This window comes from Metopolophium dirhodum, chromosome 1, assembly GCF_019925205.1.
Source record: "Metopolophium dirhodum isolate CAU chromosome 1, ASM1992520v1, whole genome shotgun sequence".
In the NCBI taxonomy this organism is placed as follows: Eukaryota; Metazoa; Arthropoda; class Insecta; order Hemiptera; family Aphididae; genus Metopolophium; species Metopolophium dirhodum.
In genome coordinates, this window is record NC_083560.1 from 121,433,675 (window position 1) to 121,456,911 (window position 23,237).

Here is a 23,237-nt window from a genome sequence, read left to right on the forward strand (position 1 = left end):
AATAGTGGGCAAAGTATTGGCTAGAATTTGTTTAATTTATATCAGAATTCTATCTCATATTTCTCACTTTTAGTATTCATGTAATGGCATCAATCATCATATATAAATATCATCACTATATTTTGAAATTTCTATTCTATAACATCAAATTTTCGCATAAGGTAAATGGTATTATATTATTAATGATATTTATATATATATTTCTTTTTTAAATGGGTTACCAATAAGATGATTCATCATAATTCAATAGATTCTAAAATTTATAGAATTCAATTATTTTGTTTATAGACATTGTTCACTTACGAACCATGACCGTAACACATTCGACTACTGACATTATATACAAATTTGACTCTAAAGAGATCATTAAATTGGGTACCAAGTTTTGATCAAAATTGGAATGTAAAGAGAGGTATTCATTCTTTTGTTTTATTATGCGCTAACTTCGTTGTTACATTATTAATTGTAAGTAACTGCAATTTAATAAAATTTTTATTTCACATTAAAAAAGCTAAGAGATGACTGCATGAGATCATTACAGTACTTTATGTGATATTTATACAATAAAGTCATGTTTTGATCTTATTCAGTTTTCATTTTATAACTTCAATCAAAAATATATACATTTAAAATAAAAAATATAACACATCTACATACGTATACATATATATTTAAACACGTAATGTAACCAATCATCATACATAAATATCAACATACAATGTTTTGAAACTTGATTTCTATGCTTAACCTTTTTGCATAAGTTAAACAGTATTACATTTTTTACAATTTAGATGGTGAATTATATTTTTTAAATGTTTTACCCCATAGATTAGTCATCATCAATAGCATATAATGATATTACATTTAACTAGAATTATTTATATTATTCAATATTATTTATTATTATTAACTTTAATTAAATTCTATTTGAATCACAAATTTCAATTTGATCTCTCTCATTATATTCTAGAAGTTATTATTTTTATATTCATAATTCAATAAATTTTAATATTTATAGAATTCAATTATTTTGATTACAGACATTGTTCACTTACAAACCAAGTCCGTAACCCATTCCACTACTGACATTATATACAAATTTGACTCTTAAGAGATCAATTAAGTGGCTACCGTGTGACTATTAAAAATGGAATGTAAAGAAAGGTATTTATTTTTTATCTATTATATGCTAAATTAGTTGCTACCTTATTAATTATAATTAACAACAATTTAATAAAATTTTTATTTAACATTAAAAAAATCTACGAGATGACTGCATGAGATCATTACAGTACTTTATGTGACATTTATGCGATAAGTCATGTTTTGATCTTATTCAGTTTTCATTTTATAACTTCAATCAAAAATATATACATTAAACTAAAAAATATAACACTTCTACATACGTATACATATATATTTAAACACGTAATGTAACCAATCATCATACATAAATATCAACATACAATGTTTTGAAACTTGATTTCTATGCTTAACCTTTTTGCATAAGTTAAACAGTATTACATTTTTTACAATTTAGTTGGTGAATTATATTTTTTAAATGTTTTACCCCACAGATTAGTCATCATCAATAGCATGTAATGATATTATATTTTACTAGAATTATTTAAATAATTTAATATTATTTATTATTATTAACTTTAATTAAACTCTATTTTAATTACAATTTTCAATTTGATATCTCACATTATATTCTAGAAGTTATTATTTTTAAATTCATAATTCTATAAATTTTAATGTGTTTAGAATTCAATTATTTTGTTAACACATTCGACTACTGACATTATATACAAATTTGACTCTAAAGAGATCATTAAATTGGGTACCAAGTTTCGATCAAAATTGGAATGTAAAGAGAGGTATTTATTCTTTTGTTTTATTATGCGCTAACTTAGTTGTTACATTATTAATTGTAAGTAACTGCAATTTAATAAAATTTTTATTTAACATTAAAATAATCTACGAGATGACTGCATGAGATCATTACAGTACTTTATGTGATACTTATACAATAAAGTCATGTTTTGATCTTATTCAGTTTTCATTTTATAACTTGAATCAAAAATATATACATTTTAGCTAAAAAATATAACACGTCTACATACGTATACATATAAATTTAAACACGTAATGTAACCAATCATAATACATAAATATCAACATACAATGAGAACATACAATAAGATAATTCATCATAATTCAATAGATTCTAATATTTATAGAATTTAATTATTTGGTTTACAGACATTGTTCACTTACGAACCAAGACCGTAACCCATTCCACCACTCAAATTATATACAAATTTGACTCTAAAGAGATCATTAAATTGGGTAGCAAGTTTCGATCAAAAATGGAATGTAAAGAGAGGTATTTATTCTTTTGTTTTATTATGCGCTAACTTAGTTGTTACATTATTGATTGAAAATAACTGCATTCTAATAATATTTTTATTTCACATTAAAATAAGCTCCGTCTGATTATATTCTAGAAGTTATTTTTTTTTGTTAGAGCCAATTTAACAAATGTACTTCAATTGTAGAATAAATTTCGACTGCTTGAGATCATTACATTACTTTATGTGATATTTGTACAATAAAGTGATGTTTTGATCTTATTCAATTTTCAATTTATAAATTCTACCAACAAATATATAAATTTGATTCTTAAAAGTTCAATTAATTGCATACCGTGTTTCGATCAAAAATGGAATATAAAGACAGGTATTTATTTTTTTTTCTATTATATGCTAACTTAGTTGTTACATAATTAATTGGAAATAACTGCAATTTAATAAAATTTTTATTTCACATTAAAATAAGTTCCGTCTGATAATTTGCTAGAAGTTTATTTTTTTGTTAGAGCCAATTTAACAAATGTACTATTATTGTAGAGTAAATGTCGACTGCATAATATCAGTATGTCTCTTTATGTGATATTTATACAATAAAGTGATATTTTGATCTTATTTAGTTTTCATTTAATACCTTCAATCAACAATATATTCATGTCCACAAAAAGGATCAACATGGTGGCTAGAATTTGTATTTTTTATATTTCAATTCAGTCGAAAGTTAATCCTTTTTTAGTCAATATGGTATGGCACAATGATCATATAAAATATATCAATAAACATTATTTTAAAATTTGATTGCAAACCATAACCTTTTTGAATAATGTATATGTTATTATATTATTTACAATTAAGATGGTGAATTATGTTTTTTAAATGTTTTACCCCATAGATTAGTCATCATCAATAGCATGTTATGATATTACATTTTACTAGAATTATTTAAATTATTTAATATTATTAATTCTCATTCACTTTAATTAAATACTATTTTAATTACAATTTTTTTTTTGTTTAAGTAAATTTAACAAATGTTCAATAATTATAGTATAAATGTTGACTGCATGAGATCAATTCATTACTTTATGTGATATTAATACAATAACGTGAGGTTTTGGTCTTATTCAGTTCTCATTTAATAACTTCAATCTCCAATATATTCATGTCCATTCAACGGTATCAACATAGTGTATAGAATTTGTGTAAATTATTGCACAATTCAGTCCTAAGTTAATCCTTATTTAGTAAACATATTATAGCACAATCATCATATATAAATATCAACAAACATTATTTTAAAATTTGATTTCAAACCATAACCTTTTTGAATTATGTATATGTTATTATATTATTTGCAATTAAGATAGTGAATTATGTTTTTTAGATGTATTTTTTTTAAATTGACTATCAAATATTCACATAAGGTAAATGGTATTATATTATTTATGATATATATATATATATATTCTTTATTAAATGGGTTACCAATAAGATAAGTCATCATAATTCAATAAATTTTAATATTTATAGAATTCAATTATTTTGATTACAGACATTGTTCACTTACAAACCAAGTCCGAAACCCATTCCACTACTGACATTATATACAAATTTGACTCTTAAGAGATCAATTAAGTGGTTACCGTGTTACTATCAAAAATGGAATGTAAAGAGAGGTATTTATCTTTTATCTATTATATGCTAAATTAGTTGCTACCTTATTAATTATAAATAACTGCAATTTAATAAAATTTTTATTTAACATTAAAATAAGCTACGAGATGACTGCATGAGATCTTTACAGTACTTTATGTGATATTTGTATAATAAAGTCATGTTTTGATCTTATTCAGTTTTCATTTTATAACTTCTACCAACAATATATACATTTAAACTAAAAAATATAACAAGTCTACATACGTATACATATATATTTAAACACGTAATGTAACCAATCATCATACATAAATATCAACATACAATGTTTTGAAACTTGATTTCTATGCTTAATCTTTTTGCATAAGTTAAACAGTATTACATTTTTTACAATTTAGATGGTGAATTATATTTTCTAAATGTTTTACCCCACAGATTAGTCATCATCAACAGCATGTAACGATATTACATTTTACTAGAATTATTTAAATTATTAAATATTATTTATTATTATTAACTTTAATTAACTCTTATTTTAATTACAAATTTCAATTTGATCTCTCACATTATATTCTAGAAGTTATTATTTTTATATTCATAATTCAATAAATTTTAATATTTATAGAATTCAATTATTTTGATTACAGACATTGTTCACTTACAAACCAAGTCCGAAACCCATTCCACTACTGACATTATATACAAATTTGACTCTTAAGAGATCAATTAAGTGGCTACCGTGTTACTATTAAAAATGGAATGTAAAGAAAGGTATTTATATTTTATCTATTATATGCTAAATTAGTTGCTACCTTATTAATTATAATTAACTGCAATTTAATAAAATTTTTATTTAACATTAAAATAATCTACGAGATTACTGCATGAGATCATTACAGTACTTTATGTGATATTTATACAATAAAGTCATGTTTTGATCTTATTCAGTTTTCATTTTATAACTTCAATCAAAAATATATACATTAAACTAAAAAATATAACACTTCTACATACGTATACATATATATTTAAGCACGTAATGTAACCAATCATCATACATAAATATCAACATACAATGTTTTGAAACTTGATTTCTATGCTTAACCTTTTTGCATAAGTAAAACATTATTACATTTTTTACAATTTAGTTAGTAAATTATAATTTTTTAAATGTTTTACCCCATAGATTAGTCATCATCATTAGCATGTAATGATATTACATTTTACTAGAATTATTTAAATTATTAAATATTATTTATTATTATGAACTTTAATTAACCTTTATTTTAATTACAAATTTCAATTTGATCTCTCACATTATATTCTAGAAGTTATTATTTTTTGTTTAAGCAAATATAACAAATGTACTATAATTGTGAAATAAATGTCTTCAACATGAGATCATTATAATACTTTATGGGATATTAATACAGTAAAGTGATGTCTTGATCTTATTTAGTTTTCATTTAATATCTTCAATCAACAATTTATACATTTAAACTAATAGTGGGCATAATATTGGCTAGAATTTGTTTAATTTAAATCAGAATTCAGTCTTATATTTCTCACTTTTAGTATTCATGTAATAGCATCAATCATCATATATAAATATCATCACATTATTTTAAAATTTCTATTCTATAACATCAAATTTTGACATAAGGTAAATGGTATTATAATATTTATGATATTTATATATATATTTATTTCTTTTTTAAATGGGTTACCAATAAGATAATTCATCATAATTCAATAGATTCTAATATTTATAGAATTTAATTATTTTGTTTACAGACATTGTTCACTTACGAACCAAGACCGTAACCCATTCCACTACTGAAATTATATACAAATTTGACTCTAAAGAGATCATTAAATTGGGTACCAAGTTTCGATCAAAATTGGATTCTGCATTCTAATAATATTTTTATTTCACATTAAAATAAGCTCCGTCTGATTATATTCTAGAAGTTATTTTTTTTTGTTAGAGCCAATTTAACAAATGTACTTCAATTGTAGAGTAAATGTTGACTGCATAATATCAGTATGTCTCTTTATGTGATATTTATACAATAAAGTGATGTTTTGATATTATTTAATTTTCATTTAATACCTTCAATCAACAATATATTCATGTCCACAAAAAGGATCAACATGGTGGCTAGAATTTGTATTTTTTATATTGCAATTCAGTCATAAGTTAATCCTTTTTTAGTCAATAATATTGACTCAATATGGTATGTTACAATGATCATATAAAATATATAAATAAACATTATTTTAAAATTTGATTTCAAACCTTAACCTTTTTGAATAATGTATATGTTATTATATTATTTACAATTAAGATGGTGAATTATGTTTTTTAAATGTTTTACCCCATAGATAAGTCATCATCAATGGCATGTAATGATATTAAATTTTACTAGAATTATATAAATTATTTAATATTAATTATTCTTATTGACTTTAATTAAATTCTATTTTAATTACAAATTTCAATTTGCTCTGGCTGCTTATATTGTAGAAGTTTTTTTTTTATTTGTTAGAGTTAATTTAACAATTGTACAATTGCTAGAATTTGTTTAATTTATATCAGAATTCAGTCTTATATTTCTCACTTTAAGTATTTATGTAATGGCATCAATCATCATATATAAATATCATCACATTATTTTGAAATTTCTATTCTATAACATCAAATGTTGACATAAGGTAAATGGTATTATATTATTTATGATATTTATATATATATTTCTTTTTTAAATGGGTTACTTATAAGATAATTCATCATAATTCAATAGATTCTAATATTTATAGAATTCAATTATTTTGTTTACAGACATTGTTCACTTACGAACCAAGACCATAATTCGACTACTGAAATTATATACAAATTTGACGCTAAAGAGATCATTATATTGGGTACCGTGTTTCGATCAAAAATGGAATATAAAGAGAGGTATTTATTTTTTTGTTCTATTATGCGCTAACTTAGATGTTACATTATTGATTGAAAATAACTGCATTCTAATAATATTTTTATTTCACATTCAAGCTCCGTCTGATTATATTCTAGAAGTTATTTTTTTTTGTTAGAGCCAATTTATTATTGTAGGGTAAATGTCGACTGCATAAGATCAGTATGGCTCTTTATGTGATATTAATACAATAAAGTGATGTTTTAATCTTCATTAGTTTTCATTTAATACCTTCAATAAACTATATATTCATGTCACTAAAAAGGACACTAAAAAATCAAAATTTGTGAGAGTAGTTTTTAATTTATTTAACTTTGTATTCGAAGGTCTATTGTAATGGGCATATATGATTGGGGGGTTATGGTGATTTGAAATGTTAATCAGTAATTAATATTACTTAATCTATCAAATAATCAGTAGTAAAAATAAACTAAATTATTATTTGAAAAAAAAACAAATAATAACATAATTATTTTTACAAAATCAGTATTATATTTGTTTATTTTTAATTTTTAATCAGTATCTAATTATTAATTTATAATTATTGTTCTTTATAGATACTCCACCTTCTAGGAATAACATGATTATTGATAAAATATTATCGCCGAGCAACCAATCAGTGAAGAGAAAACTAGATTTCAAAGATCGATCTTTGAGCCCAGAATTAATACCAGCTGCCGAAGTATTTAGTATGAATATTATATAATATGCTTTTATAAAAATGATTTTTAAAAATAAAAAACTTCTAATAATTATGTCATTATCCTTTTTTCAGATGCAGTTAATCTAATTGAAGAAGTTATTTATACATCCTCGTCACCCTTTAAAGTCTCTATGATCAATGCTACAACAACTGACAACTCAGCATTAGGTATGTATAATATGCAATTTACAGTTTAGTAATTAATTCAGTGGCGTCATTTGGGGGCAGGGTGGCAGCAAGGTGGGCATTTGCCCCTGTCTACTTTTAATAGCAGCCTGATGGGCCGGTGTCCGGTTGTTTCCATTTAATGATTATTATATTTTATTAGTTCAAAAACATGCCTATTTTTTTAGAGCTAAGAAATTATTGTCACAATGATAAATTTTGTAATTAATAATATATTAATAGTTGGAATATATTTATATTTAAACGCATGCGGGGACGTGCATAGAAGTGGTGTGTGTGTGTGCTTATGAAGGAAAAGAATTAAAGGATATATAAAATTGTTCAATTGTTGTATATACAACAGTAAAAATAATTAAAAATCATAATCCCATATAGCTTTATTTCCAAAAATATAAAATGAATACTACTTCTAAAAACAACCGATCTTTACTCTAATATTTATCATTGATTTCAAACTGCAGTTAATTTTGTGACAGTTGTGTACTGTGCACTATTCTCTATTGTATTCAATTTAGTTTAGTACCTATATTAAAATAAATTTTTCCATGTGTTTCCATCTCATTTTTAATATAAATAATAAAGTAAGTGAAAATAGCTCAAGATTCATAAACAATTTCTAATAAAACAAAAAGAACTTGAACCAGTAAGCAAGCAATAAAAATAAAATAAAATTAGTTTACATAGTTTTAATTTCTATGTACAATTTATTGTTCTATAAAATATCTGCTACCTTATATTTTCAAATGATTTTGTTATTTAGTTAGTGAAATGGGTTGCAACGATTATAGTAAAAACTATTTAAATTATAAAATATGTGTGGTTTTTAAGTTACCCATTTGGGCTGGTCAAATATTTTGCCGTCCCCCTCCTATTGAAAACTGAAATTACACCACTGTAACCAATATCCAAAAATTAAATGCATAATATTTTTAAATCATTAAAATTTGTTAACAGACATACTGAATAAGATAAATAGAATCACATCAAACACATGGTATGAAATAAAGACTATGACCGAAAGAATAGAAAATATTGAAAAATGTATGACAAATAAAACAAACATATTTGAAATTCACGAAACAACATTACAAGGCATTGATCATGTATTACAATACATACTTTGTAATTTACCATTGAAAACAGAAGAGGATCTTACAATATTTGAAGAAAAATTACTTGATATGCAGTTAAAAAAGAAAATGGTAAGAGTTATTTATTATAATAATAATAACTAACATGTAAGCAGGGCTTGTATTTAAGAGGTTTCTAAATCTTTTTACTTGTGTAACTTACTGGGGTTTTTGAATGGACTATCGTTACAATTTTTTGTGGTGTTATTAAATTTGTTTAATACAGTTGTACCTTCTTATAAATAATTTAATTGTATCCAGGTAAAAAAAAATAAATACATTTTAAAGTAATTAAACAAAACAAATTAAAATATGCTTACAGGTAGAAGAACTGTCACGGCTAGCTCGCAACAACATAGGAGGAACAGTTAGAACAATATTGAGATTTCTTTTCACTGATGAATTACTAAAAGAATTTAGTTACAGAGGGCAAAAAAAGAAAAAGGTGTTCTCAGTCTTGGCCACTTGTTCCTTAATATTTGGTAAGAAAGATGATAACATATTCTTTTATATTAAACTTCTTCTCAAAGTTTATTCTAAATTTTTATCCTATTGTACCTACATATAAATCAACCAATTATATTTTACGTTTATTGTTTATTATATTTGAATGTTTCAGAGTCAATAAATAAAATTGGGAAGTTTAAAAATTGCAACACAATTGATGTTGAAACCCCTTTAAAAATTTTTATTGCTGGCGCCAAATTCCGCATAAATCAACTTTAATTGTACAATTATTATTAAAAATAAAATATTTAATTTGCTCATCAAATGATTTGTTCAATTTTTTTAGTAATATAATTTGATATTATATTATATAATATTTGTATTTATGAATAAATTGCTATAAGCTAATCTAATGGTTGGAAAAAAGTATATTTTATTAAATGTATACTTAATGCCAGTAGGTATAATATAGTATTTTAATATTATACTATAATGGGCAAATAATTGGAGGATTGTGCTAAAAATTAATAAAATTAAGCTGTAATTAATACATGTATATTGTATCTCACCAATTTTCCATTTTCATTTAACAATTTAATTTAAAATAAATGGGGACAAGTTAATTTTCATTAACATTTTATCCATTGTAATGGGTTGTATTTTATTATTATGAGTTCTAGTACCGGGCCCGTGAAAACATTTAGTACAAGCCACAAGGGTCCAAAATTTGATGTCAGGGGCTTGTATTTACACATAAGTAATCATTACCTTACGAGCGTCATATTATGGTTGATTAACCTATATTAACCTATACGAATATCTGCCTATAGACTGTATTATTTAATATATTATATTATAATATTATATATTAAATTAATGAATATATTTAAAAAGTAATCATATAATGATAATAAAAGAAAAATAATATAATGTATATAATAATATAAAATATTATTTTATTCATATTATTTTTAAAATAACATATTAATGATAATCCAGTGGCCAACTGACATTTTATAGATATTTTTTTAATATTATTAAAATCAAAAATATGGGAAAAACAAAACGTTTATAAAATCATTTCATTATAAAAATAATACTTTATAAATTTCAATAAAATATATTTTTGCTATCTGGGATACTGCTTTACAATTATAATGTTTTTTACTAATTTTTTTCAGCTAGATTATCAACGATTTATAATCAGTTGTATTTTTTAATGAACTGAATTTTATGAAATCAAAGAAATAATATTTCTAATAAAATAAAAAATAGTTTTTATTATGTATGTTAAAACAGTTTTGTGCCAAAACAACCTCGGTATGATGGCCACGACATAATATTCTAGATCCGTAATTTTGCTCTAACATTGGATATTTAAATATTATTTTGCTAGGTAGATTGAGTCACTGTTGTTTTCTTACAAACCCTTATATTCCCTTTGTGTAGTAGAATTTCCAAAAAATCTTTTCTTAGCGGAAGCCTATGTCATAGTAGGTATCAGAATGCCAAATGTCAACCAATTCTGTCCTATGGTTATGGCTGTAAGTTAATAGATTTATCTGTCAGTCAGTCACCTTATCCTTTCATAAATATATCGAGGAGATAAATATATTGTGAGTGTTGGATGTAGCAAGTAGAATATCGTAAATTGTTCTAAATTGTATATAATATAAATTATTAGGTATTGGTTTACATAAGTCTAAAAATGGAATTTAGAATACGAAGGTACTTATTATTACTATTCATCATTTTATAGTTTTTATACAAAGTATTTATATGATTGACCTATCGTGTACATGTGTTGATACTAATTTTCTAATAATATGTTACATTAGACAATGTGTTTATGTGTAATGTGTGTAGCTTATTAGCTTCAAGCTTCAGATCCTTATCCTGAACACACCGTTATTATTATATTTTCCATCTTTAAATAAGTACTTACCTGTACTGGCGTATTTTTATATAGTTATATAATAGTGATATCGTACAGGTAACATAGGTGGTTGAATATTATTATATTGATATTTGTTTTTTGTGTATGAGAAAAATTAAGACATGCATCAGGTTACCTATGACCCAAAATAAATTCAGTGACCTGACTTTAATTAATAAAATATGTTATGCTTAATTTAATATTTTAATTTTGTTTTTAATGACAAGGAAACTCTTTGTTTTTATGGTTTTCTACATGTTATTTTCCACTTATGTTTTCTAGGACTATAGCCCCTGTTACTATTTAATGCTAGTTACGACCATGACACTAAGGTTCTCAATTTGAAATATTACAATTGAAGTTTTTCAATGGAAATATTTCAAAAATAAAAATGTCACTCTTCTTGAATATTTCAATGACATTATGTATACATTTTTTTCTTTTAAACATATTTGGTTGTAGGTAAGTAATTATAAATTATTATTGATTGCACACAGAAAAGATTGAGAATGGATGACTTATCAACCAAGATTTACGAATTAAATTATTAATGTTTATAGGTAAATTAGGTATAAACTGTATTATATTATTAGTTATCACTTTTCAATTGAGTTCCTATGCGCTATTATTTGTTAATAATTGTATACTATAAAACAACTTTTAAAAATTGTCTCTTGCTGTAAGTATATGACCATAAACTTCTAGATGTAATAATACATTTTTTTATTTATATTTTTCACATAAATGAAATATTTCATGAAACTTTAAAACTCTACTCACTTTGTTAATTGGTTTTATACTTCATTAAGCAAGAAAACTCCCACGACTTTACCCGTGCGAGCGCTGTCTGTCAATCGTTGCCATCGCCGGTAGACTGCACAGCATTGGCATTGTATACATGTACAAGTTCCCATGGTGGAAAAATGTATAACCTCAGACAGATTATATTCATTTAGATGCACAAGAGACTTGAGTTCTCTCGCAAATCGAAGTATAGATCAATTTTTTTTTTTCACTAAATATGAATTTTATGTATGATTTGTGAACTTAAAATTGTGATTTTTGGTTTATTTAAAAATTAAGTAGCCGAGAATTAAAGAAATACATTACAGTAAATAAAAAAGCCTCAAACAAATTATAAATTAATTTCTCTTCTTTAAAAAAAAAAAAATTATCATACTTCTGCGGTTGAAACCTAACCGCAGAAGTGCATAATTTTATTTTTAGAAAATATAGATATTTATGATTTTACGTTAGTCATTTATTCGGTATTTGTGCGACTTAAAGGGCATCATTCAAGAACTTTATCTTTTCATCAGATGCCGGACTTTAAATCTTTGGAATTAAGTCGTAATAGTGTAATATATCATTATTGTCACAAGGCAATTATCATCACATATTACTCATAATACTTTATTGTCATTATAATATAACATTTATGATATCCATTCCAAACAAAAATTTTACTTTGTTCGAAGTAAATAATATACAGTTTAAATACATGATTGTACTAAAAAAATTATTAAGAAAATTTTGTTTTATTTTTTTTTTTAATACAGTAACTATTTATAAGTGTTTTATACAAATTATAAAACATAATAATATGTTCTCACAAAATACTCTAATGACATTATAATTTAATTTAAGTATAGTTGTATTTCTGAATTTACAGATTATAATTATTTTTGAAAAAGTAGTCATGTTTGTTTGTATTGTATATTAATATTTTGATCATTATACAAAAAGTTAAATTACATTATTAAATCAATAAATTATGACTTTTGTAAGCGTATACATCATCAATACTCTTTTAAGTTTAAATTGTATTCTGAATAAAACTAAAAAAATCTATATATAAAATTATGAATATAAGAAACCTGATGAAAAAAACTTAAAATGTTGAATATTTTAATGAAAATCTTAACAATAATAAAAAAGAAAAATTTCCCAAAATCTACAAAGTAAACGTCTTGATAATTATCGATCTATTTATTTTTCATACGATAAAGATAAAAAAAAATAGTAAAAAATGATTTAATATAAATTACTTGTAGGTAATTATGCTTGTAGAAGAATTTCTGTACATTATATACGTAATAAACATTAGATTATAAACCACGTTTGCCTTTTCTAATATTTTCTAATTATAAAATATCATGTATTAAAATATAAACTTTAAACAACTTTTTATATGTATCATAATGTTATGAAACGTGAAAAAAAGATAACATACATAATTAAAGGAATTGAATGATAGGTAATATTGGTATGAAAATGAAAATAAAAAAATATATATTTATATACCTAAACTCATTTAGGTTATACCTAAATATTATACTCATAAAAATTAATTATACTTTTGATTTGAAATATGGTAGGTATGAGTATTTACAATAGAAAAAAAAATTGTAAGTCAAATCCGCCGTGCAAAAAAAAAGTACGGAGGAGCGCAGTCTCGGAAAACTATAGTTATGTACAATGTACAAAATAGGATACATAGTTTTTCCTCGTAATAATAAATATTATATAAATATCGCATCTAGGTACGTTCTCGGACCACAAACGTTTATAACGAAAACTGAATAAAATAGGGAAATAGGTAATATTAGGTATGTATAGTGTTAGTGGATGATCAATGGACAAGAACCCAACAGTATGTTGTGAAGACCCGCCATGTTGGTCCAGTCGGTACGTTCGCCACCAATGACAAGGTTTCGTATGCAGCCTTTGAAGTTTTCTCTGGTTCCTAAGGTACCACTTGATGCAGCGTCTGTAAAACACGTCAGTACATTCGTTACACATTCACAGGTAATTTATATTATAATATTTATAAATTATATAGGTACCTATCACATTATATTTTTATGTTATTACGGTGCCAACTACCACCAAGGGCACACTCGCGCTCCGTTATCTCCTATGTCGAAATAATCGCACAAACCATTTCGCATATTACCTACTTAACTTACTACGTTACGGTTACACCACGCATCGAGTCCATTTAATATGGCGCCGCATCGATCGTCACAATCAAAAAAACTAAAACGGCATCTATCCTCGCCCTCTAATACTTCACAACAAAAGGAAAAAAAAATCAAGTAATTTACGCCACCAAATCGATACGCGGCACTAACCAATGCAGACAGTGACATCGAAAACTAGGTAAATAAACTATAAACAACTTTAAAAGGTTCGACGATTTACATAAGGAAACGTCACCAATTTCTCAATATTCAACAATAAACTATAATTTCACTCACAGGTACGAACAATATTTCATTTAAGTCCACACCGTCATTTCTTATAGTCCGGTCCAAAAAATGAATAACCTTCAATATAATAATTGATTACTTAATTGAAACCGATGCAAAATTTCACTCCTTCCGGCCGCATTATAAACTCCAGTATAAGGTGTTAATCAGAAATCTCCATCACTCTACAATCATAACTGATATTTCAGACAGGGCGGCCGAAGTAGGACACTCGGCTACGGTAAATATCAAAAATAACCATCGCTCTTTACCACTGCACCACGTAAAATAACTGGCTCTTGAAGAAAACAACAAAGAAATCTTTGAGATCAAAATTCTGCCTCACACCGTAGTGGCAATCGAAAAACCACATGCAAAACGCAATAGTCCGACCCCCCCCCCCCCCCCCAATGATACACATCTAAAGCTTATGGCCATATACGCACAAGTACTGCAGTCAACAACCTAGGTGGCTAGGTGCGTTAAATGCGGAGATGATCACTTAACTGAAAAGTGCATCAAAGAGAGTTAGATGTCTCAGCTAGATGTGCACTATGCTCTGGTGCACACACAGTTTCATGTAAAAACTAAAGGTTGTATAATTTTCAAAAAATTTACAAGACCCACAAACAAATCTAAAAAGGTAAAAATTCAAACACAACACGTCCCCACATGTCGTTACGTATTCAATTCATCCACGTCCAGAATACGCCATCATAACTGCCGCCGAACATCCAATAAGTACCCCAGATTCAGCATCAAAAAATTTGAACGAATTCAAAACATTATTAAACCTTCTAATTTCTCTACTAACCGTAATTTTAATCAAACTCACGACAAAGTTCCTATAACAGTCATTATTTCCCATTAAACTTCTCATCCTAAAACCTCACTCTAATTATCTATTAATTCTCTTGCTATATTATATAATATCGGAAACCGTAATCCCGATTGCTTTGTATACATGAGAATATTATCTATATCACTAATTATATAAATGTCGCACGCTATACCATAATATTAAATGTTTGTAATAGCATGTGATATGCTGAAACATTTTAATTTTAATAAATTAAAAAAATGTTTTTATGTTTGATTGAATTACTTACGAGGATTAATTAAATTGAGATTACGCTATACTATTAAGCGGTCTATATACGATAAATGTTATTGATCAATATTCAATATTGACTATATTATTGATCGTGAATTGATTATATTGAAGGTTATTCAATAATACTATAGATATCAAAACCGTTTTGATATCCATTGAAGGGGTTTTACTGATATAAATGTATATAGACTGCTTTAGATAGAAAATACATAGTATTTACAATATCATAAATACACTCAAAAACTAAACAATTACCTGGTAATCCACCAATATACAGAGGACTGTGTGTACGCGCTCCGGTTATGTGCCCGTTGTCAAGAAGCCAATACTTTTGCTCAAATTGATCGACTTTCAGGGTGAGTTTATCTTCAACGTAGAACGCTTGAATCTGATGCCATTTGTTGTCACAAATAGCAAATTCTGATTGGAAACTCTGTTCGACACGGAATGGTCTGCGGTCGCCCATATCACCGGAGATAATTACTTTACCTTGGTTCAGTTCCAATGACAGGGCTGGATAGCCTTCCGGTTCCGACACAGACAGAAGAACCGCAGTAGACTGCGTCGTTTTCAGCTCTAACGACAACTCCAGCAATGCACCCACATAAAATTTGTTTTCTGTATTTTTATTAAAAGAACAATTAAAATTTAAAGTTACTTATATTTCACAACGATATTTATAGTATTATATGTGCAGCAATTGTAATTGTTTTAATTTCGCATATTAGTAGCGTAATACACTGTAGTAGAGAGACGAAAATATATTAATCGTAATAAATTACCATACACGCTGTGACTCTAGTGGTGCTGTTCGCACACGGCAACCACGGATTACCGATATGCCACTACTCTATACTCGCAGCAGAATAAGAACGTACCTAGGCAGTCGTCACGCAGACGGCCGCCGGTTTCCACACCGTAACTTTATCATAGTTGGGTACCGCTAATGTTCTTTTCATTTTTTGTAAGCCTGATGCCGACCTGCGCGCCACAAACCTACATTAGTTCACCACAATAATTACAGTCACCGTGCGTTATTATACTGCTGCGAGTATAGTGGACTCATGCGACTAGCCGTCATCGTATCCATGACAAATTAAATTAAATTAAACTTGTCACGATCGTATCTAATAAATCAATAGATACAGATAGCACGCCACATATCATCCGCGTTTAGAAATATATCTGTATAGCCGCAATAAATAACAAAATTAAAACAATACCGTATTTTTTTTTACATTAAAATATATACAAAAACAGTTTATGAATGTAACACCTAGTTGTGATCCAAATATACATAAATACTCATCTAAATATCCCCAACAAAAATATTGTATCTATTCAACACGTAAAAAATACCTACTATTGTGAAACTCAGTGGAGTTATTTTTAATAAAATAAGAATATATCACTAGTTATATCTTATACTTGTAAAATCATATGGGGAAATTATTCAATAATCTTGATGAAAATGAATAGGTACATAAAAAAACCGTGTCATTAAAACTTAGCTTAAAGATATTATATAAGAGATTATTAATTGAAGAAATTATAATTTAAATATTATGCTATTTGATATGAACCAAATAATGAATGCATTAAACAGTTGATTTAATTTTTAGTGGTTTTTAGAAATAATTTTAATATATATTTATTTTTCATGACTTACTATAAATGGCATATGCGTCACCAGGGAAAAATGAACCTTTTTCAACTTGTGGAAAACATTGTCCGACCTTGTGACGTATTGCTTTTTCGCTTACCAGCTCTTCTTCTTGATGATTTATTGCAAAGCCTTGCATGCATCCTCTGAATGGTTGGACATTCTATAAAAACAAATTTATTAGACCATTGAAATTAGGGGTATTGATATTTTAAGAATTGATTTTCATACCAACGATTCCGGTAGTTGAATATCTTTTTCTGGAATACCACCCACGTACATAGTATTGCCTGTACTTAATTTTTTGGTCAAATTTAATTTTTCCTGTGGAATTGAATCAATAACGAAATTCAACGTCTTATTCTCTTTTACTAATTGAATCTATTGTACAAAACACAAATTAAATATTAAATTGGAATGTATTCAATATGATGTATTTTTTTCTGTTTCATACTTTATGCCATATTCCATCGTTAAATACAGCTTGGGTGGATATTTCAACTCTTTTTCGCGTCTTCAATACTAACTGCACACGCCCATTATACAAATGCATTAATAAATAATTTGTCTGCTTCCCACGTGTTCCCTAATAATCAAACAATAAGTTAAGTAAAACACATGAACATAAAATATAAGATAGTTATTTCTTTACAATCAACATAAATATCAGTCCGTTTGGATAGAAGCTCCTAAATCTGAAGTCCATTTTAAAGTTTTTCTGCATATTGTGGCGTTTACCAAATGTAACATGCACATAGCTATTTGGATTGTCTCCAAATTTAACTGCACCAGGTTCGAGTGAAAAGCTTCCTTCTTTCACGCAGCCTACTGATTTTTCAGCTGATGTCATTGAGGCGATCTCACTGTAAACATTATTGTCTTTCTGCGGCACTGGCCCTACTTGCCCAATAGCAGCGTGTTCGAACTCGATTGGTGAATCAAAAAACAGAAGTCTTTAAGAAACAAAATAGGTGATAATAATATTTTGTTATGGACAGTTTTAATTTGATATTTTTACTTACTGGTCATTGAAAATAGCATCTTTGATCGTACCAATCAATGGAACGCTAGACACCGCTTTTCCAGTGGTATTTATTTCTATTGGCAATCCTCCTAAAAATAGACCTCCAGCTGTTCCAGGTGCCTTCACGATATTCGTCCCTTCAGGCAATGACGAGGACGAATGCAAAACGTCATCGATGCGCAGCTCTAACTTTTTTCCGTTTTTGGTCACCATAATGGAGTGATACTTACCATCACCAAATTCAAACCCTTCACTTGCAAGTCTAACTTCTCCACGTCCTGCATTTATTCGAATGTCTACTTGGCCTCGTCTTAAGCTGACTGAGTAGTAATTTTGCTTGTTCTGAAATAAAATTAGAACCTTGAATTAGTATCATATTATTTTAGAGAAATAGAATCCAAAATTACTTCTTGGTCGATATTATTATTTATTTCTTCAGCGTTATCACTTGTATTAGTTACTCCAGGCTGAAATTTAATATATTGCATTTTTAATAATAAGTTTAAAAACATTATTCATGGGAATTCAAAAATATTTATTGAATCCATAATTACTTACAATTAATGACTCGGTTGTAGATAACATTAATAACACGTCTTGTTGTAATGTAGCAAACATGAATCCAAATGATGCTTTCTTTTTGAGCGTGTGTGATACAAGTTCCAAATAACCATTTCCATAGAATCCCACTACAGTCAACGGCTGTATGTTGTAACATAAAACTTTATGTTAAGACAGTATTTTTTTTATTTAAGTAAACAAAAATTATACTTTATCTGAACAAGTCGGTTGGACGCCCCAAGATATTCCTCTCATTGGATTATATCCTTGTTGAGCAATTTGTATGTCCGACATACATCCCAAAAACGATTTGGGTAAACCACTTATAGATTTGAAGCCAGGAGAAACGCCACCAACCATATATTCCGATTCAGATAAATCTGGTATGTCATTTTGATTTGGCGGAGGAGATGGGACACCTTCTTTTGATTCTCCACCCACTTTTAAAACACCTTAAATAAAATAAATTATCATTCACACATTAATTTTAAATTTTAAATCAATTAAAACAGTATTTTTAGAACAAGTTTAGATCTAAGTAAATGTGCATATGAATCAAACTTTATAATATAGCTAGTTTAATTTTGTTGAGTTTGTATTCTCTGTTTACCTTTTTCTAACTTCTTTTTTCTATCAAAGTATCGAGTAGCTTCTAATTTAGTCCAACTTCCAGTATTGTATCGGCTTGTTGAGGATATTTCGAGAAGGGAATACCCAGAGTAACTAACTCGGAATACTACTTTACCATCGTGTATTCGTATTTCTATATATTGATCCTATGACAAAATTAACTCCATTATATAAGTATTTGTTTTAGTTATAACAATTATTATGCTCACCGGCTGGGAACCTTCGACAAGAAAGAGTAGAGATCGTTCATCAAATGTTTTGAAACTCAGAGAAACACTGAATAAATACTTATTGTACGTAGTCGTAGTATCGTAGTGTAATACAGCGTAGCCATCCCCAAAAAATCTATAGGAACCATCATCCACCAAATCTTCTGCACTGTAATATTAATTTTGGTTAATAACTGTCGTCTACCTGAGTGTATTAAAATTTACCCTTCAATACAGGCGGAGCAAGTCCCTGATGGTTGTGATTTAAAATTCCAAAGCCCCACGGGCCGACCATCAAGCCAAACTTGATGTAAACATCCTATTAAGCCATGTTGTCTAGAGTGTAAGTACGATGGTAGTGGTGCTTTGTCTATCCCCCCTATCCATATTTGATCATCAGAATTTATATCCAAACGTCCCATTCCTGCACTGGACATATTTGTGTGCGGAGAACCCATGGCTAGAGACGATCCATTTGGTACTACTTGTGGTCTGATCAGCAATTTACCTAGGTTGTGTATTCTTTCCGCTTCGATTCTATACCAGTGTTGATCATTGTTTAGGTCGCTAGCTGTCTGTATATGCATTGGATGTGTAATCTCACCAATCCCACCACCCACATCCCAAACAAAACGTATTTTACGATTCACCATTTCGATTGCTACAAAATCACCCTATAATAACACAACGATTATTGTACATAGTAATAGTTACACCAATTTTAATTGACGTACCGTGGTTTTACTAGCGAGATAAAATAACAAAGCGTCTCTTTCGTTTGAGCTTATAGCATAAGACAATACAATTGTAGTTCTTGTACTAGGCTCCAAGAACTTTGGCTGATACGTACGAATACACGCATTGTCAGTACCGTTTTCTTGACCAGATATCGATATTCGAATCTAAAAGAATAAAGATATTGCATACTTAAAATGTAATTAATTTCATTTGAATATCAACTTACACCATCAGCGATTTGATGAGCTTTTGTAATTTTATTCCGTAGAGCTTCAAGCTTAGCATTCATAGAATGGTTAAAAGCAGCTACTTTCTTACTAAAATCTTCAGAAGTTTTGAGGATTCGACTGAGCATATCAATGGCTTTTTTCCCATGTTCTTCAGTTTCATCAACTAAGAAATATAAAAGTACTCAATTATTTTTACAATTAAATTGAAAACAAAAGTTGTTGAAATTATACTCCTATCCTGTGCAATTGTCAGACTTGGTTCTCCTTCTTCATTCAATTGAGCCAAAACTGGGCGTAATTTATTGTCAATATTATCTTGAATATTTTTGATTTTAGTCTCAACATTACTCGAAGCAATTACTAACGGATCAACGTCTTCTTTATTGTTTAGTTCCATGTTCATTCCTTTTTCAAAACAAGTTAAGCGAAATAAGTTTAGTCAAGAGACCTAAGATAAATTTAATAAAATACCTTCGGATTGTTCAAGTTCTGTTATTTGTTTTGAATTTAAATTATCATTTTTCACAATTTGTTTCATGTCATTTTTAATGGTTTCTATTTCATCAACTTGTATGTCAAAATCTGACTGAAGCGAATCAACAATATTCTTGATATCGGTCGTACTTGTATAGGTTAGTTTGGATAACTCTTCAGCTGTTTTGGATTTATCGATTAATGATTCTTGATAAACTCCTGGGTACGCCTAAAACATATAAAAATAAAATATGTTATGTTTATAAAATAAGTGATCCTCATATTGATACTTAATTTAACATTTTTAAAAATGTATTAGTTTGATTGCTGTCCGTATAAAATGGGTAACAATACTGTCAGTGGTAATAAAAATGAAATTAATAATGAACATCAATATAATATAAATTATCTATATTGATAATATATAATTATACAAATCGTGTTTATACATTATTAACTTATAATTAATTTGTACACTATATAAAATATAGAATATATGAGTTTAGAATAGATATAAAGTTATTGATTATTGATAAAGTAACTATTGTTAAAATGATTTAAAACTTACCGTTTTGAACGATGTATCAGCTAATATACTAGCATTAATAACTGCATTACGAGCTAGTTGGAGAGAATCAACAATATTTAAATATGCATTGCTGGCCTCTAGAGCAATGTTTGCATCATGTCTAATTGGTTTAAATAGCCTAATAAAATAAAGTTATAAATTATTAACTATTTCATTTTTATACTTTTTATTTACGTATGTGTAAATAAACCTTACTCTGCATATTTTTGAGCAGTCTGTAAAAGATAATTAGCATGTATTTCAGCCGAATTAACCAAAAGTTGATCATCATCAAATCGAGGATTAAAGTCTTTTCCTTTATTCATATTTTTCTTTATGTTTTCCAATTTTGGTTTGATTAATAACAATTCCTTAAAAAATTATATTTAAATACAGTATGATAGCAATTTCACACATCTGTATAGATAGGTACCTCGAGTTTATTTAAAGATGAAAAATAATTTTCTCTAGCTTCTTTCAGTAATTCTTTGGTATCTCCTTGTATTGTGCTAAAGGTTAAATCAAGATGATTTATATCTTCTATCATCTTATTAAGATCATTTAGCGATTCAAAATTCTGTTGTTTCAATTGCACCGTCTATTTGTTTTTGAGAAATAATGTTTAAATAAAATAAAATATATTTTAAAGAAATTATAATTACTATTTCTGAAGTATCTGAAAGATTCAATAATATATTATCAAAATCCTTCACTTGATTTAATAAGGTTTCAAATTTATGTCGAAGATTAATGGTTTGAGCTTGACTTCCTGTGTTTAACTGTAAATTCTGCATTGCGTCTGAGCATGTTCTAATTAAATATATATATTTATGTATGTTAAGTATAAAAATGTTTCCCAATTAATAGTTTTATTTAGGCATAAAAAAGGGTTTAAAATACTTGAGTATCGCTTTTGGATCAATTGAAGGACCAAAATCAATGTTATTTATTTTGCTCAGATAATTTTTTGCTTCTCTCATAGTACTTATTATATTTACATGAGACCTATCTTCAAAGCTATAGCTCTGCAAACTGTTAACTAATTCTGAAAAATAATCAAGTTGATCATGATTTAAGTTCAGTAGTTTAATCTCAAAACAGTAAAATAGGAACAGAAATAATTTATACAAATATACTTTTTTATAATTTTGTTTAATTGAATATTACATGTATATTCATGCATAATATATATATAAATATATAATCATAAAAATCATATTTTTTGTATTGAACTTTATTGAAATTATGTATAAAAATTTGTAGAATTTTGTATTTTTTAATAAATTAAAAAATTCACAGAAAATAAGTGATTACAACGTATACATTATAATGAGTTTTGAATTAGAAAATAAATGTATCAAATA

At 26.9% G+C, this 23,237-nt stretch overlaps 1 protein-coding gene and 1 pseudogene across 1 annotated transcript in view; one reads left to right on the forward strand and one right to left on the reverse strand.

Moving 5' to 3' along the window:
* Positions 1-7,700: 7,700 nt before the first annotated feature.
* LOC132935950 (uncharacterized) lies at positions 7,701-9,754 on the forward strand (annotated as a pseudogene).
* A 997-nt stretch (positions 9,755-10,751) lies between these two features.
* The window catches only part of LOC132933476 (laminin subunit alpha lam-3), a 58,264-nt gene continuing 45,778 nt past the window's right edge, over positions 10,752-23,237 (reverse strand). The window contains exons 29-50 of the mRNA XM_060999749.1: positions 22,774-22,918; positions 22,536-22,683; positions 22,307-22,471; positions 22,090-22,244; positions 21,874-22,012; positions 21,303-21,534; positions 21,063-21,236; positions 20,828-20,994; positions 20,598-20,765; positions 20,089-20,537; positions 19,864-20,032; positions 19,635-19,800; positions 19,235-19,476; positions 19,022-19,165; positions 18,871-18,930; positions 18,462-18,805; positions 18,092-18,392; positions 17,894-18,025; positions 17,671-17,820; positions 17,446-17,602; positions 16,032-16,394; positions 10,752-14,181 (exon numbers count right to left, since the gene is read on the reverse strand). Of these exons, the coding sequence (XP_060855732.1) occupies positions 14,033-14,181; positions 16,032-16,394; positions 17,446-17,602; positions 17,671-17,820; positions 17,894-18,025; positions 18,092-18,392; positions 18,462-18,805; positions 18,871-18,930; positions 19,022-19,165; positions 19,235-19,476; positions 19,635-19,800; positions 19,864-20,032; positions 20,089-20,537; positions 20,598-20,765; positions 20,828-20,994; positions 21,063-21,236; positions 21,303-21,534; positions 21,874-22,012; positions 22,090-22,244; positions 22,307-22,471; positions 22,536-22,683; positions 22,774-22,918 (4,319 nt within the window). The 3' untranslated portion in view covers positions 10,752-14,032. The remainder of the gene's footprint in view (positions 14,182-16,031; positions 16,395-17,445; positions 17,603-17,670; positions 17,821-17,893; positions 18,026-18,091; positions 18,393-18,461; positions 18,806-18,870; positions 18,931-19,021; positions 19,166-19,234; positions 19,477-19,634; positions 19,801-19,863; positions 20,033-20,088; positions 20,538-20,597; positions 20,766-20,827; positions 20,995-21,062; positions 21,237-21,302; positions 21,535-21,873; positions 22,013-22,089; positions 22,245-22,306; positions 22,472-22,535; positions 22,684-22,773; positions 22,919-23,237) is intronic.